This window comes from Pimephales promelas, chromosome 7 (assembly GCF_988280905.1).
Source record: "Pimephales promelas chromosome 7, fPimPro1.hap1.1, whole genome shotgun sequence".
In the NCBI taxonomy this organism is placed as follows: Eukaryota; Metazoa; Chordata; class Actinopteri; order Cypriniformes; family Leuciscidae; genus Pimephales; species Pimephales promelas.
Genome location: NC_142775.1, coordinates 20,042,877 through 20,060,656, shown reverse-complemented (window position 1 = coordinate 20,060,656; position 17,780 = coordinate 20,042,877). Strand labels below are relative to the sequence as shown.

Below are 17,780 nucleotides of genomic sequence, written 5' to 3'. Positions count from 1 at the left end.
TGAACAGTTGTGATTATTCAATGTGGACAGTCAGTCGTTTTAGATAATATTCCAATCGGATACACAAATAATTGGATTTGGACTAATAGTGTGAATATATCCTAAGTGACTTTGAGCATAGCATAGTTGTTTGTGCCAGATGGGCTGGTCTGAGTTTTCTACGCTATCTCACGGCCAATTCATACGAATTCGTACGAGTGATTCAAAAGTGGCTAATTCATACGACCTCACTCGTACGAATGTGTACGATTTGTCTAAACCCACGTGACAGTTATGTTTAGGGGCGGGGTCAGGGGTAGGTCATTCGTACGAATTCATATGAGTTCATTTAGCAAAATTCATACGAAATTCATACGAATTCATTTAGCAAAATCGTACTAATTCGTACGAGTGAAGTCGTACGAATTGTTACGAATTAGCCACCTCTTAAAATTCGTACGAATTCCCGTGAGATCGGGTTGGAGTTTTTCAGAATTTGCTGATCTACTGGGATTTTTACACACAATCATCTCTAGGGTTTACAGAGAATTGTCCGAAAACGAGAAAATATCCAGTGAGTGGCAGTTCTTTGTGTGAAAATATTTTGTTGATGCCAGAGGTTAGAAGAGATGGCCAGACTGTATCGAGCTGATAGAAAGGCAACAATAACTCAAATAATCACTTGTTATAACCAAGGTATGAGCATCTCTGATTGAACCACGTGTCAAACCTTGAAGCAGACGGACTTCAGTTGCAGAAGACCTCACTGTGTGCCACTCCTATAAACTAAGAATGGAACTGAGACTAAAATTCACACAGGCTCCCCAAAATCGGACCATAGAAGATTGGACAAATGTTGCTTGGTCTGAGTCTCCATTTTTTCCTACGAAATTTAGATGGAAGGGTTTGAATTTGGCGTAAACAACATGAAAGCATACTGTATCAACGGTTCAGGCTCCTGCTGGTGGTGTAATGATATAGGGAGTATTTTATTGGCACACTTTGGGGCCCTTAGTACCAACTGAGCATCATTTAAACACCACTATTGTTACTGACCATGCCCATCCCTTTATGACCACAGCGTACCCATCTTCTGATAGCTACTTCCAGCTGTATAACGCAGCATGTCACAGTTCAGATCATCTCAAACTCACCAGATCTCAATCCAATAGAGCATGTTTGGGTTGTGCTGGAACAGGAGATTCGCATCATGGATGTGCAGCCAACAAATCGGCAAGAGAAGAGCATCTTGTTAAATCTATGCCTCAAAGAAATAAGGTAGGATATTGAATATTCTCTATATAGTGTTGATATGGAAACTAGTAAATACACTAAGTTTGTTATGCTGGCATGCGTGGAAAGTAAACCAGGCAAAGTGGTGTTTGGAAGATTGTCCGTGAGATTCAGGGGTTACATTTGCAGTACTGGGGTCTCTATATGATTTTGTTCTATGAAAAAATAGCAGCTTGCACGTTCTTCAGAATATATTGTGTATTCCACTGCTGAAAGAAAATATGTATTTATTTATTGAAAGTTTTTGTCATAATTTGGGTTTTTCATAGCACATACTACATGTAGTTCAAAATGGATTACATTTGAACTCTCGAAAAAGATGGTTTGAAAAATGTGTGTGTGTAGGGTGCAGATTGTTACGGCAGTCAGATGGCAAGTGTTACGCCGTGTTTAAGAGCCAATCTCTGGCGCCAGCGTGCTCATCCCTGCAGGTCGCAGTCCGCTGGGCTTTAGTCAGGTAGGCCCTCCATAGAGAGATGACTACAAAGGGCTCAGATCTGTCCATATGGCGGAGGGACAGAGCGAGGCGTGCTTTTGAGGTGCTTTGGAGTGTAGCCAGAAGAGTTGAGCATGGCATGGAGACGGCAGGGCCTGTCGAGAGTAGAGGTATGACAAAGCAACGCCTCTCTGGGGCTGAGTGAGTGTGTGTGTGTGTGTGTGTGTGTGTGTGTGTGTGTATGCTTCCTGTGGCATGGCATATAGGTTAGATTTGTTTACACACTTGCATGGGTGTGTGCAAGATTGTGTGGGTGCATGGTTGCATGCTTGAATGTGCACACCTGCATATTCTTAACACAGGAGTAGTGAATGGATTAGTGAATGCATAATTTAAGTATGAAACTTTGGAATGTAACTCGTCTTGCAACATTCTGTGCTACAGACAATTTTTGCCTGTATAATAAAATGGACACAAATTGATGCACCAGAATATAAATATATTTTTTTTAGCTAAGTGAAGGTAATTGTTTTATTAAATTTGGGTAATTGAACTCTTTCTTATGTCCAGAGTGTCTTGTTCTCAAGTTAAAACTCTTTCAGTCAAGTAAAGTTCTCGCAATATTTCAGCTGAACAAATTTGACGTATTGCTATACTCCAGCAAAATGTTTAGTCATGGTGAAGTGTCTGACATATTTACCTGATGTTGCTCTTTCACATTGTGTTCACAAAATAGACACATGACGATTTTTCTATTTTGGCTGAATATTTTTTGTTGCCAGAATTTTGGTGCCTCATTTGCAATTACAATCCCATTGACTTCCATTGAAGGAGGTGTCCGAGTTATATCTGTAGCCCGGAATATCACAGAGACTGATAAGGTGGGATTATTTATTTGGTCCAGGTAATTATCTAGCAAACTTTATCACCTTAGCACTCTAGTAACCCCACTCTAGCGATGCCCTTGCATCATTGCATTGAGCCTTGCACTCACATTTTCTAAAGAAAGTATAAAAATGTCCCTTTTCATTGTAATTTGTCATCTAAGTCATTTATGACATCTAATGTCTTTTGTAGTGCATTTGAGTGCGTGGGTGTGAGAGAGTGTCAGGGACGCAGAGCTATTGGAGGCAACTCGTCAATCTTAGCACTGCTGTTTAAAACAAACGCTAATCAGTCAGCCGTCCCAACCTGTGACAGTCTCTCTATCCCTCCATGTGCTTAAAGAGACAGTCACACTGATCTCTTGTTCCTCCTCTCTCTTTCTCTGTCCTCACTCACTGCTGCATCTAGAACAATCCCAACCACACCGCTCAAATCACACTGTTTGACGAACAATTACTGGCAGACTTTCAGTAAAATATAGAATTACTTGTATTCTGCTCAGCCCGTTGATTTTTATTTATTTTTATTTTATTTTTTTGCATTCATCATGATTTATATTTTATTTCTGATACTAATCATTTGGTTTTTATCCTTTTTTTAAAATATGTTCTATATTAGGGTTGAATGAATGAATTGATCAAAAATTAATTAATAAATCAAAGCTGTACTACTAAAAAAAACGGCTAAAAACCAGACCAATATCACTATGCTGGCTAACTGTCACAAGATTTTCAAGAACCTCCGGCAGAGAAATGCTGTTATCTCACCAGTGTGTGACTCTTTTCTATTTTAAATGCAGAATCCCCCCACTCCTCCCAAAAAATAAAAATAAATAAATAAAACAAAAGAAAAACGGGGTGTTGTCACCTCCCGTCTACATGATTATTTTTAAAATATTTTTTGCAGTTTTTGTTACACTCTCTCCGCCTCCATATTCCTATTTTGAGTTTGATTAATTTGCCCAAATAAAATAGAAAACACAAATGATGAATTTGACTGATCTCATAATGTCTATAGATATCACATTAATCCAATAATAATGTTGTGAAAATCTGATATCGCGACAGCCCTGCCTCCACCTATCGCAACAATCTTTGCCCACAGCACCTCAGCAAGCAGTCAGAAACGCTCAGTGCCTCAAACAGGCCGACACCTCACAGCCCCCGCTGTCAGGTTAGTGAAAGGCCCGGATCTATTTGCATGAAATAAATAAAACCAATTGCTCGTCAAGCGTGTTGCAGTGGCAAAAGGTTTCTATTCCCAGATGCAGTCTCCATCTGTGCCTCAGCCACCCCGTTCTGTCGCATTAGCTCTTAAATATTTTCACCGGAGCAGTACTTTTATTAACAGTTTCTCTCTCTCTTTGTCCCTAGATGATCTCTCCCTCCTCGTTCTTTTCCTCTCCACTTCAGTTGTGTCCCACTGTGAGGACATTTTACCTTAACTTTGGGTGCCCCTAATCATATCGGTTCGGAACTATAGGAGAGTGGAAATGAAAAGGACGAAGTTTATTAACGCTTTGAGAAGAAGAGACTGGGCCACTCAACTTCTCTCTCTCTCCCTGTTTTTACTCCCTGAAAACGCCCCGTCTGCCCTCTCAGATGAGAGTTGAACTGAAGGGATGGTACACACACGAGAACCCAGCGCCTCCACTGTGATTTAGAGTGCCTCAGATAATGAAGCCATATAAGCCTGTTATTTGCTGTTTTACAGCTTGTTTTATGAAGGTGAGCTGACAAGCACCGTCCATAATGGTTCCTGTCAGTTAAACTGACAGCATTACCAAGAGAAAAGAGCCCAAAGAAATTCAGCGCTCCAGAGAATAGCCGGCCTCTTTATGTGGGCTGCGCTCCTTTGATGGCCATCAGGCTGCAGGCTATCATTTTACATTTTATGTCGGCTGCTATTGTGGGGAGACCATTATTGCTGCTGAACTCTGGTTAAATTCACACCTTGCCACTAATCAATTACAGCGTTGATCTATTAATCAGCTAAAGTGAAAAGGAAAGACCGAGTCGTGGGTTAAATGTGGGCTCCTCTTGATTGCATGGGGCAGTGCATGCCTTAATCGCCAGGACCTTTTGCCTGGGAATGTGCAAGCTGGGATGCTGTCTGTCAGCATCAGCAGGAGGAAACGCTAGATCTTATTTTGGTTTTCCCACTCTGTGATCTTTCCTGTAAACATATATGACGGTGTGCAATTCATTTTCAAGTTACTAATGCTTGCCACGGCAATGCTTACTTTTAGGGTGGTAGTTAAAATAAGAATTTGAACAAACCTCTAATCACAAGTTTTAAATGTCCTAATCATGCAGCTTATTGTGCATTCTACTTTTCTAGGTGACCGGATGAAAAAAAAAAATATAGGCAGCTTAACATTCCTTAAATCTTTTCAGGTTTAATAATAAACTATAGGCTTCTATTTTATACTATACAGTACTTTGATACTACATAGTAGGCTATCAGAGAATATATATATATATATATATATATATATATATATATATATATATGAAGAGTTCAGATGCAAAAGCCTCTAAGTGCCATTTGAAATTTTCTTCTAGAATTTTTATCAAGTTTATCAAGTACTGAACTATACAAGTTTGATAAAAATCATCATTAAAAAAGACAATTTCAAATGGCATTTAGAGGCTTTTGCATCTGAACTTCTCATATATATATATATATATATATATATATATATATAAACAATAATTTAAACAACGATCAATCATGGGAATTTGTGAAAATTGACATCCCTACATACATCCCTATTAGTCTTTTAATAATAAAAATTATCTCAGATTATTGACTTTATAGTTTGAAACTATTATCATCTAGCTTAAAGGGATAGTTCACCCAAAAAAAAATAAATAAATAAATAAATTCTGTCATCATTTACTGACTTAAATGACTTAAAATATTTAAAAGATTTAGCTCTTTTTGTCCATACAATGAAAGTCAATGGGGTCCAAAATAAACTTTGACCCATCTGATTTCTACAGAAGAAAGAAAGTCAAAGGTTTTGAATGACATAAGGATGAACAAACTATGCCACAATATTTTTTTTTTTTTAGGTGAACTATCCCCTTTAAGTTTCTAATAGTGTGGTTTTATTTGCATATCATAAGTTCTAAGGACAGGCACGTGCAGAACAGTACAAATCACGTTATGCATATCTCAAAATTTGTTCTTTCTGTATGCATATCAGCGTTAATCTTTCAGACTGGGGCTGTGCTTCGGAGCATGCAAATGACCTGGTACGTTGGGGAGGCGGCCATCGTTTGGAGAGGTTTTATAAAAACATGTCAAACAAATCACTCCCCCCCTCTCCTCCTTGCCGGCTTGTGTTCAGATGCGCTCAGTCTTGGAGGTGACATGATTTAACTGTAAATGAAGCCCTGCCACCCATTAAAATGGACAACGCATGCTGGTTCTGGTAAAATAATCTTTTCTGTTCCAACAAAGTGTCGGGAATAGGGGATGTGTTAGTGGAGGGCATAATAATTATAGATGGGACTTATTTATTAATGTCTGTAGTCACAAGGGCCTTTTTATCAGGATGAGATGAAGGCGATCACCTCTTTAAGTGTCATCCACATGTTGAATGGGCAAGTTGGTGGGAATAAATGTTTCTCCGGGGGTTAAAAGCTAATTGTGTCGATGCACAAAGAGGCACTTCAAAAGTCCTGGAAAAGAACAGAGCAGAGCGTCAGGAATAAGAGATGCTGTGGCAGAGCTCTCACTGTGGGAATGCATCAGAGAGTAAGCGTCACCTTTTAAAGTGCCTAAATAGACAGGGGCGACTTCCTCCCTCTTATTGGGTCTCTTTCTTCCTGGATATTCCCGTCTTCCCCTAAACAAAACAAGCTCCACTTGTTTATTTTATTTTTGCATCGTCCCTTGTCAGATTCTCTGACTTCCCTTCTTTGGCTAGACTTTGCTGTCAGTCTGCCGTTGATTCTCTCACTCGTCCTCTTCCCCTCTGGGACACACTGGCCCCTCGGCCATCCAGCAGTTTGTGGGTTTTTTGTGAAGTGGGGAGAGAAGCACTTCTTGTGTAGATTTTTCGGTTCTTCTGTGTGTCACTTGGCCGTGAGTGCCATTGTCCAAGGCTCCTTTTCTCCAAGCCCCTCTGCCGCAACGAGTTGTGTCTTTCCCTCATGATCAGCACTTTTGTTGCCTTTGTCTCTGGCTGTACCTCAGAAGTCCATCTCCCCTTTTATGTCCCTCCCATTCAAGCCGAAGGGAACAGTTGTGCTCTGTTGTGGAGATGTTCCACTGGATTTTCACCAGTGGGGTTTCCTTTCAAACCCTTCAAAGTGCTACAATGGAGCTCCAAAGGCCTGAATGGCTATTGCCGAGTGCACACTCTTAGTAGGATCCTTATTTTGTTTTCCCGGAGTCAATAAAAATGCTAAGTTAAAAGCTAACCCTGTTGCCCTCCCCACACCCATCGCTTGCTCCCTCCTTTTGATGGACCCTTCTCAATTATTTCTAAAGAAAAATTAATGGGAACATTTTCAGTGTCGATCCTGCTGCGGAAGGGAATCGAATGGAGCAGTCGGTTTCTCGCATTGGTGTGGGTTGAAACTTTGTTTTATGTCAATTATTTTCGCACACATCTGTAGAAGTTGGCTAACTTTCAAAAATAGGTCGCCGTTATTATTTTTCTTTGGTTTGACGAGTTGGCTATAGACGTTCCTTGTGCTGAAGGCATGTAGTCATGAGTCTTTGGTCCAGAAAAAAAAACTCTGATGCTTGACAGCTGAGCCATCTGTAGTCTTTGTGTGAAGAAGAATTAGAGCTTAGAGTTTGCGGTTTTTCAGCCATTGTGTGTGTGCAGCTTTGCGAAAGAGAGAGAGAGAGTGAGCAACCCTTTTCCACATGGATTACAGGTAGACCGGTGCACGTAACTGCTATGACTTCACCCTCAATGTGCAGATTAGGGTGTAAAATCCACTCTAATGAGGCAGCGGCAAGGGAAACGACGGAGGAGCGTAGAACATGCAACTTCTGGGATACTGTTGCCAGGGTCACCAGCCACCAGCTGATCCTGTTACGAGCGGATCAGATGTGTCTGTCACTCCCATTCCACCCAGAGAGGAATGGGAGGGGAGTGAGGGAGGGAGGCAACAGAAAGAAGTTTCACTTTTCCTACCTTACTCCCAGCAAACACAGAACGTTCCCCTAACGTTCCCAAATGGAGGTTATTTTTTTTGGGAACCAAACAAGAATGTTACAAGGGAACGTTCCATGTAGGTTATTTTTAGGTTCCATTTTTATAACGTAAGGAGAATGTTCCGGGAACGTTCCCTTAACCTTTAAGGGAAAGTTCTAGGAACGTTCTGGGTACCAAAAACTAACGTTCCCAGAACCTAAATTTGTTTGCTGGGCTATCATCAGTACCCCACAGTTAATTTGCCCACATATTTTAGCACTGGCACTTTGTGTCTTTTAACTGGAAAACAACTCTGATTCCCATGCTGAGAAACAGCTTTTATTGGGATTGTTTTAGCCTGGTGCCAGGTGGAGGCGGGAGGGCAAGACAAGGCCTGGAAATGGGATAAATATTGATGACTCCTTGACCGTTTATTTCTCCACGGTCTTCCGACATTTATTTCATGTTTATGCATCAAGGCATTGATTTGTTTTTGTTATTTCTTTTTATCCTTCTGTTTCATCCAGCCCCTACCCCCATTCTTAAATTTAATTTAAAAGCCCAAACATGACAGATCCTGGAAATAGTTTGCATATTAAAAAGATGCTGATTATCGCAGAGTAGAAACACAAATCTTTAATTTTGTGCATTTTAGACACAGCTACTGCTGTTGCGGCCAGATGCTGGAAATAATTGTGAAATCTGCATATTGAAAGATCTGCTGTTAACAGTGCTTATATGAGATGCGGTGGGGTGGGGTGGTAAATTGGACAACATATTTATCCATGGCACCGTGTCAGGGCTGTTTATGAATATATGAAACGCAGGAGTTCAAAAGCTGAAATGCATTGCTGTACCAGACAGACAAACAGATAAGAACATCTCTATTTTTAATTAAATCTAATGTTTATTTTCTCCAGACAATGTTTTTACGTTGTTGTCTAAAAGGCTATTTTATTTTTTTTGCAACTTTTTGATTTCACAGCTGCTTTAAAGTGGGGTTTTGAAGAAGAATTGGCCTATTTGACTGTTTTGTCAGTGCAAGTTGAGATAAAATGCCGGCCTTTTTGTTTTATCATAAAATGTGGATGCAAGTTGCATCATAGGACCGGTGTACTTATTTAAAATGTCACCAACATGTTTTTAGCCAGAGTCAACGCAGTGGGTGGTTAAACGAGTGCATTCTTAGTTTGTTTGGCTAGCTTACAGTATCATTAGAAGAAATATAATAGCTACTTATGTCGACGTTAAAGTTGTGCTGTAAATCTTCACATCATGTCTCCTGGTAAGTTGGCATTTTGAAAGTGACGGTATATGACCTCATACATTCTCAGACCTCCTACTTGGGGTCCGATCTCAAGGTTAGAGGAGGAAAAAGAACATCTGAGATTAAATGAGAACATCTGAGAAATGTTAATGTTCAGACATTTCTTTTACTGACACAACAGTGCAGTTTGGTAGGACAGTAATTGAGCTACAGCTGAGCGGAATGAATGTCCAACGAAGCCACCGGAGGTTTCTGTATGCTCTCTCGGTCCTCTTATTTAGGGAAGCCAGACTTGCATTTAATGAGGACCAGGCCTGTCTAGAAGCATATAAAAGCAGCAGAAAACCTCAGAACTCTCACCAGTAAATCCACTAACTGCTAAGCAAACCACCCTGTTATCATAGCCTTTCAAGTCCAGAAAAGTGAGGACTGCAGAAAAGTTGTCTACATCAGGGATTGTTGGACTTATAAAACATATATCATAGTTTAATGACAGGGAAAAATGCTGGACAGATGTAACAATAAAACGGTCCAGATTGCATATCTCGGAAGCACTGTATGGATATGGTCGGAAAGGCCAGCTCTCTCCAAATGGTTCCAGAGCTGCCGTAGTGCCGTAATAACATTTATTGCTTCTTGTTTTTTTATTGCCCATGGTCTGTGTTGCTTTTTATGTGAATTATTGTACACTTAATATTGGCCACTTGAGTTACTATTACGTATATTAATTTTAGGGTTTTCTTAGCTAAGCGTGGATCTAAACGAGAAGTGGGCAAATCATGTAATCAAATAAATCACTGGGAGATAAGCTCATTTTCCTGAAGTGAATTTCTTGACTGAATTACTATGCTGGTATAAAAATCTCATTAGCCATTGTTAAACAAGATTCCGGTTGGTTTATAATGTGAGAGTGGTATGCCACAAAGTTTTATGACGTTCATGGCTAAGTAAGCCAACATTGCAAGCTACTGCATAAGCTAATACTAATTACCTTTGCAGTGTTTCAGCATTCCTATTGTATAGCATCAACACGCCATATTATAAACCTTTGTTCAAAAATGTAGTTTTTAAAAAGGGGACTAGATAATCTCTTTGCGTGACATGATTCGGAGTGTCCGTGCGAATAAAAACCTCATTCAGTAAATGCAGGCCTTTTTTTTCCCTTTGGTTTGTCTCTGTCAATCAGATCCTCCACCTGAGAATTAAATTCCCAAGTCAGAATGAATTTTAATACTTTGTTCTGAATGAAGAACCCTTCAAATGAAATGGATTTGAAGAGTGCTAAGTGGACTTCAGTCCACTGACCTAACTAATTTAAATAGGGGTTTCTATTTCTAGTACCCAATTTGTATTGAACCCATTACATTCCATTTTATTGTAATTATGTATTTGAAGAAATTAATATGGGAATCGTCTCCAAGACCAAGAACTTAAAATTGTTACTTTGATCTTCATTTTTGCCACCCTACATATTTCTGAAATGCATTACAGAGCATTCTATAGAAATTAATTCTGTATATTCAAAACAAAAATCATTCAAATGATAGTTCACCCTAAAATGTAAATTGTTGTCATCATTTACTCAGTCATTCCAAACATGCATGACTTTCTTTAATAAAATTTGGATCAGTTGCCATTTCATTTTAAGGACAAAAAATACCAAATCCTTTGTGTTAAAGGATAAGTAAGTAATTAAGTCATATATTTTTTTTAAGTGAACTATCTCTTTAACATAAGTATGTTTATACTGTAAAAAGAATGAAAATGTGAAATACACAATTCCACCATGATCATCCATGTGTATTCTCATGCAACTTGTTTGAAGTCTTCTATTAGAAGCCTGATGATTTTGCATGTATTAATATGACTATGACGCGGACGTGTGCGTGTGTACAGCACACAAACACAGCCAGCATCGTCTCCTGCTGCTCACACATCATCACGCTCTCTCTCGTGAGAGGCCAGCCGATTGGCTTTCAAAACGCCACCCTCGGAGAACACCAAAAAACCTTTCCTGAATTTACAGACTTGTCTTTGCCTCCTCTATCTCCTTCAAACATAAAAGAGAGAGTAACAACTAAACAAAGCAAACTCCTCTCTTTCCCCCGTGGCAGCTAGGTTGCAGCAAAGTGAAACCCCTACTGTGTTTAAAAAGGCATAGAGGGAGAGTTGCACTGAATGGCGTTTCTCTATTAGACCCCTTGTACCTCCGTCAAGCGATCTGCTCATGCTCTCTCTCTCTCTCTCTCTCTCTCTCTCTCTGATAAAGATCCATCAAGGATACCCCTCTCTCCCCCCATGGAGCTTTTTTTTTCTGCACCTTTATGAAATCTATTCTTTAATTACGAGTGCCATCATTTTGTAAGCCTCCTACTTACAAGATAATTTATTTCTTTTTCAAGTGCCCACTTAAAATGTCTTTTTAACATTTTCACCCTGCAGCAGTACGCATTGAATGTAGGAGATTTAATTTGGATCCTCCCTCCCCCTTTTGCTGTACCCATTCCTTCGCCAACCCCCTACACACGTACATGCGTAATGCCCTCTACCACCATCCAATTTCTCTGTTTGTATTCTCTATTGCCAATCCGGGCACTTGTAAGGTTTGGGAGTCTTGAGTAATAGTAAGTTTCTCCTCTCTCTCTCTCTCTCTCTCTGTCTGCATTGAGTGGTTTTGCATATCTCCTCCTCCTCCCTCCCCTTGTTGAGGTACTGCCACTGACCAAATCCGAACACTATAGAGTTGAGAATCCCTACCGAGGCTCTGTGTACTTAGGCCTGCAAAGTGCTCGCAGCCATAACTACCTGAATTGCTTTTAATTGCCTGGCATAGCTGCATCATCTCAGTTGAGAATATGCTGGCTTGGTTCTTGAGGGCAATTGTAAGCGTGAAGGATTGGATTAAGTGGCTATTGAAGTGACTTTAGCTTCTTTTGACAACAAAGACCAAAAAAGAATACTTCACCCCTTCAGTCCCCCCTTAAAGCACTTCGCTACCCCCTTCTTTTTGTCAAGGCGGAAAGGAATACAGTCAACTAATACGATCCCTTCATTTGCAATCGCAAGGAACCGCCAGGCGAAGACTGTTCCCTGCTGTAATTAGTTGTATGCGATACCAATTATTTGGCGCATTTATTAACGCTAATTGTTTGAACACCCTGACATACTGAAAAAAAAAAAACAATTAAAACGTGTCTGAGGCATAACAGTGGATATTAGTGTGTGATAAAATGTGATAGGAGGAAATTAAGCCATAAACGCACACCTCTATTAGCCCCGACGCAGGGAAATCTGACAGCTTTAAGAAGTAATTTACCAGACAGATTTGTGGTCTTGTCTCAACTTTCTTGTGTTGGGGTATGTAATCTCTCCCAAGTCTCTTTCACATCTCTCTGACTTGGCTCTAAATAGATTTATTCAGCTGTGCTTGCTAAGCCATTGTGAATTAGCATTAGAGAAGGAGCGTTTGCTCTGATGTTGTCGGAGATAACGGCCTCAGGTCAGCAGTGCTTATCCATTAGAGGACTGAAAGGAAAACAAACCGTGTTCCTTCAGTTTGTAAAGATTTGGGAGGGAAATTGAAGTTCAGGCTAAGTACTTGAGATTAGCCAGAGGTTTATTACATGGGTGCAGGCATAAAGAGAGATCAGCAAATAAATGAAAGGCTACAATTCTCTAAAATAGAACACTTTACACAAGTCATTGTATTTTTATCTACCTTAAAAACATGTTCTCAGAAATGTTGCTCTTAGTGCCTCTAGAAATGTCATTCAATGTAACATAATTTATTTATTATTTAAGTATTTATGATATCATTTCCTGTTTTTTTTTTTTTGGTTTTTTTCTTAAATGTTGGTTGAGCCACATGGACAGTTATTAAATACTAAGCAGTCAAGTTATGTTATGTAAGAATATACCAAACTTGCTAAAGGTTTTCTTTTCAAGAATTTCGTTCTTAAATGGTACTTTTAATCAGGACAGCTACATCAGTATCTCTTTATTTTAAGCCCCCACCCGCCAAAAATGAAAAACACGTTCATCATCATAGACCAGGTGTATTTAAATCATTTGTATGAATTGCATTTTAATGTAAATTGGTAGATGAGACCGAAAATGAGTGCCATGTCATTGACCCGTACTGAAATGTCCATTATAAAATGCTTGTGTTTTCTCAGGGGGATAAGTCGTCTACTTGTGTCTGCGGTTCCCTGGTGTCAGTCTGGCCAGCGTTCCCACCACACTCCTGGCACCTCTCTGAAGTACATACCACGGCGCGCCGTGCTGTACGTTCCCGGCAACGACGAGAGAAAACTGCAGAAACTGACTTCACTGGACGTGGACTGCGCTGTTCTCGACTGTGAAGATGGAGTCGCCCTTAACAAGAAGGTACCAACCACCCTAACCTCTCATTCTTCCTCCAGCACCTGACTCTGTAGGACATAATCACAAAATCCTCATCATTTAAAGCTCTCTTTTAGCCAGGTGCTGATCCTTAATCACTCCAAAGAAAGCTACCTAAGCGCAATGCTTAAAACAAGCACATTTCCGTCCCATTATGTGTCAATAAAGGCAAAAATGCCCCCCTATCACATTCACTTGAAACAAGGTGCCCACTTCACACTGAGCAAACAGCAGGACTTCAGCAGATGCTGCAGGTTAAAAGCATTCTCGACCCGCCCACACAGCCAGCCAATTGGCCCTGTTTACCTCTCCATGAAATCGTGATTGGAGCAGGAGCTAAAAGGAGAACCGGTGGAAAAGAGTCAGCTAACAAAGGGTTTTAAGTCATGTTAATAAAGATGATTGATATGGCCAGAGGCTATTCCTGCTTGAGTGGGAAAAAGTTTGACAGACAGCCTAAACGGTGACCCCTTAAAAAAAAAAAAGGTGATGGATCCCAATGTTTTCCACTAATTTCTTTTTTCGCAGCCAAGTGGGGAAAACATTGTTAAGACAGTATCCACTACAGCCAGACAAAATAAGACTAGCTTGATGCTTTCAAGACTATTGTATTGTTTCAGAGCCTTAGTTACAACCTGATACATCTTTGATGGCCTTTAGGTGTCAAAAACGTGCTCAAAGGATATAGAACATTATGCCTTCGTTAACATTTAAGCTGACATATCAATGTTAACGTTGTTTTAGAATGACTATAAAAAGATAAGATTGCTTAGCCAGAATTCAGCTCTTCTGTGAGGTTCTGCCCAAATAATATTATTTCGTCGTGGAATATTAATGCTAGTTGATCTGAGAGAATGGCATTAGAGAAGGGTCTCGGGTCCCCTCTCGGAGCCAAGCGGGTTTCTTTTTGCTAGCTCATGTTCCTGTCAGGGCTGATAGAATTAACGCTCTCTGTAGTCTCCCAGATAAAAATGCTAATAACTCACTCTGGAAAATAACAATGTACTTCGCGACGAGCCTGAAAAATAATCCCATTGCTTCTCTGCTTTTTGATGGTATAAATCTGTCAAGGCTACAAGCACTTACAATCCTTCGTACAAGACGCAGTCAATTTTAAAGACCATATGTTAGCTTTAAAGAGCTTGGCGTGGAACTAGGAAAGCTGTGATCCATTATTTATTTGCTAGCGCACAACTGCGTAATGTAAAAATGAGTTATTAACTCAATAATAAAACACACTTCGCTCCTCTGCACCCGCTCTTTCACTTCCCACACTCTCAGCTGTTTTCCTTATCCTGGCAATTGAAAATCCATGGGGGTTTGTTTATACCTATAGATGGATATTTTATTTTCCATGCCACTAAATGACACTCCTCCCACAGCTCAGTTACTCTTGTATAAGCCAGTGCCGATGACCGAAACGGAAAGAGTCGCACACATGCACGTGCAGTGCTCAAACACTCAGATTGTCATTATTAAAATAAATAAATAAATAAATAAATCAGTTTTATATAGCTCAGCATTGATAGCATCTTTGCTGTACAATTCAAAATGTTAAGTATTTGGAGCTTTTCTTAAATTTTATTCAAGAGATGGTTAAAAATAATGGGTAGAGTGATAAGGGTAAAAAAAGGGTAACGTCAGATTGAAAGTCTGTTATTACGGGATAAGCAACAACAACAACAAAAAAAAAAAATCAATTGGACCACATTGACTGTTAATGTATGGACAGAAAAACCCACTGAGAAATCCTTCAAAATATTTCCAGTACACTTTAGATGAAAGAGTACAAGTATAGAAGAAAATACAGGTTTGGAATGATGAGAAAATGATTGCATCTTTTTTATTTTTTGGTTAAAATGTCTCTTTAAATGGTGGACTAATTGTTTATTCTGATTATTTTTAAGTACATTGTTCATTTCATACCTAAATTAACAAATTATTTATTGAATACACATGCTCTGTTCCAAAACCAACATAAAATAGTTTTTCATTTTACACTAAACGTACCCAAAATGTGTTTTGTATTTTTAATATGCTTTTTTAGCATATTGTGCTGTTAGCTTAGCAACATGCTAACTGAAATCCATTGTCATTGTTGTCTTTCATGCAGAACACTTGCGTGACAAAAAGTTGCTGCCTATGTAGAGCATTCTAAACTAGTCCCTTATGGGGTTCTAGGCCCCAAGGCCACTCACTATTTTGGAACATTTAGGAATCATTTAGTCATTCATCATATTTTTGTTGCTGTCATTTTATATACTGTTGAGCTGTAGTAGAATCACATTTAGAGATAAACCATTTGATCGGCTGGTGACCGGAATTGGCCTATTGTCACATGATCGGGGACCGGCCGGTCAGTCTGACATATGCCGATTTTATGCCGGTCAAATGCACTCGGACGCCACATGATTAACATCGCGCAACATCAGCATCACACGTGCACATGGAACGCACATGTAAAAAAACCTTGTGAATTACGGCCGTTTCACACCGCAAACGTGAGCAGCGAGTATTATTTCCGGCGTGCATGTTAATCAACCAGTGCATTCACACCGGGAGCAGGAACAGCACGTGAACGTCGAGCAGGAGCGGCGGTAAAGCGCAGGTTTTGACGCAGAGTCTGTTTTTGCTGCACTGCTCATGCTCAATTAAAGTGAAAGCACACTTTTGGTGGACAAAATAAATATGATTGCGCGCAAAAGTGCCCAAAATGCACAGAATTTGCATGTCTGGTGTGTTTTAACAAGAACTGGAGTATATGTCAGTAAAGAAAATGAATTTTCTTTTTGAAATGAACACATTTTTTTTTATTTGGATATTGGATGTGAAAAGAAGAAAATGGTTCTTCCATAACATTGCACTTTAGATGTTTGTGAATTTCACACTCCAGGAGTCATTTATGTAGTCCTATTTTATAGCGATTACTGTTCAAAAGTGTTCTATGTAAAATGCTCTTCTAAAGAAAAGAGAGAAAATAAATATTTGTGTGTGCTATAAAGTGGTTAGAAAAAATTAAATCCGAATCGGCTAAAATACGTATCTGCAGGTCAAATTCTGAAAAATCGTAAATCAGAATTGGCCTAGAAATTTGTAATCTGTGCATCTCTAACCACAATAGATTAGGATGATTTCCTAGGCTGAAAGTGACAGAAATGTTTGTTTGTTTGTTTTAGTTTGTTGATGATGATGATTTGATTTTGTCTGTGTGCCAAAAGCATTACCACCCCACCCCATCTCTGTCTGGATATTTTCCCAATAAATTATATGAGTGGTTTTAAAAAAATACATGCAATTACATTTTTTTTTTTTTTACATTGTATGCAATCCATGATGACTTAATACACACATGTTTATAGTACATAAACCAATCATACAATTGTCATTTAGAAAAATATATTATTATTATTATAATATTATAGAACTCAAATGACTGGTTATTTTTCTGCAGTGCATTTGATTTTTTAGCCATTTAAAAGCAAAACATTATTATTCTATTCACTTGACATTTCTGTCCCCTTCACTTCCGAAATGATGGCTGCACACACTTAGTATGTGTGTATATATATATATATATGATTAGGAGGGGTAGGAAGTTGTCCTTTTCTCCCTCCGGCAGGGGCTGATGGCTACACCTGTCTTTTTTCGCTCCGGGGGCGAGTTTGTTTATTTGTGTGTTTTGTGGCAGAGATGCCCTATAGACTGCCGCTCAGTTTGGGGCATTCCACTCAACGGCTCCTTTCCCCCCCTCTCCTTCCCTGCCCGCTCCCCTTTCTCTCTGCGGAAGCTTCGCTCCGCACTGCCCCCCTCCCAGCTCCAATCCCTGGAAGTTTGGAACTAATGAACTGACTGCTGAGCTGCCGCCACGGAGCTTGGTCCCAAACTATACTGTACTTCACACTCGATTTATTCTCCAGATGGCAAGACTACGCAGCCCTGCCGGGAGGGGCCACCTCTTCCACTGAAGTGTGAAAGTGGACGGATGTTGTTTTCGGATCCTCTGTGATCAGCGCCGAGCTCCCTCAAACCACCCGGCACCGTATGTAGAGAATAAATCCCCCTGCTTACGGGCACACTCGAGTTGTGATGGTGTGTGTGTGTGTCTGTCCTTGTTGCTTTTCTGTGGTGGTGCAGTGTCACTGGCAACGGCCCTTGTATTATCTGATGCTGTCACCTGTGGGTGGCGACGGCTGATGCTTGGAATCATGACAGTTATCCCTGCTCTTTTTCTTTTTTTTACCTTTCTCTCACTTCTTCTACACTCTTTCTTTAGTCAGCGGAGCAAGTGCGAAACGTCTTGCTAAGCAACAGGTTTGCTGGTTCGGCTCAGTCTGATGGAGATTTTGCTTACCGTATTT

At 39.9% G+C, this 17,780-nt stretch overlaps 1 protein-coding gene across 1 annotated transcript in view; it reads left to right on the top strand.

Moving 5' to 3' along the window:
- clybl (citramalyl-CoA lyase) overlaps positions 1 to 17,780 on the top strand; it is a 62,705-nt gene that overhangs the window by 21,787 nt on the left and 23,138 nt on the right. The window contains exon 2 of the mRNA XM_039655268.2: positions 13,197 to 13,407. Coding sequence (XP_039511202.2) covers positions 13,197 to 13,407 — 211 coding nt within the window. The remainder of the gene's footprint in view (positions 1 to 13,196; positions 13,408 to 17,780) is intronic.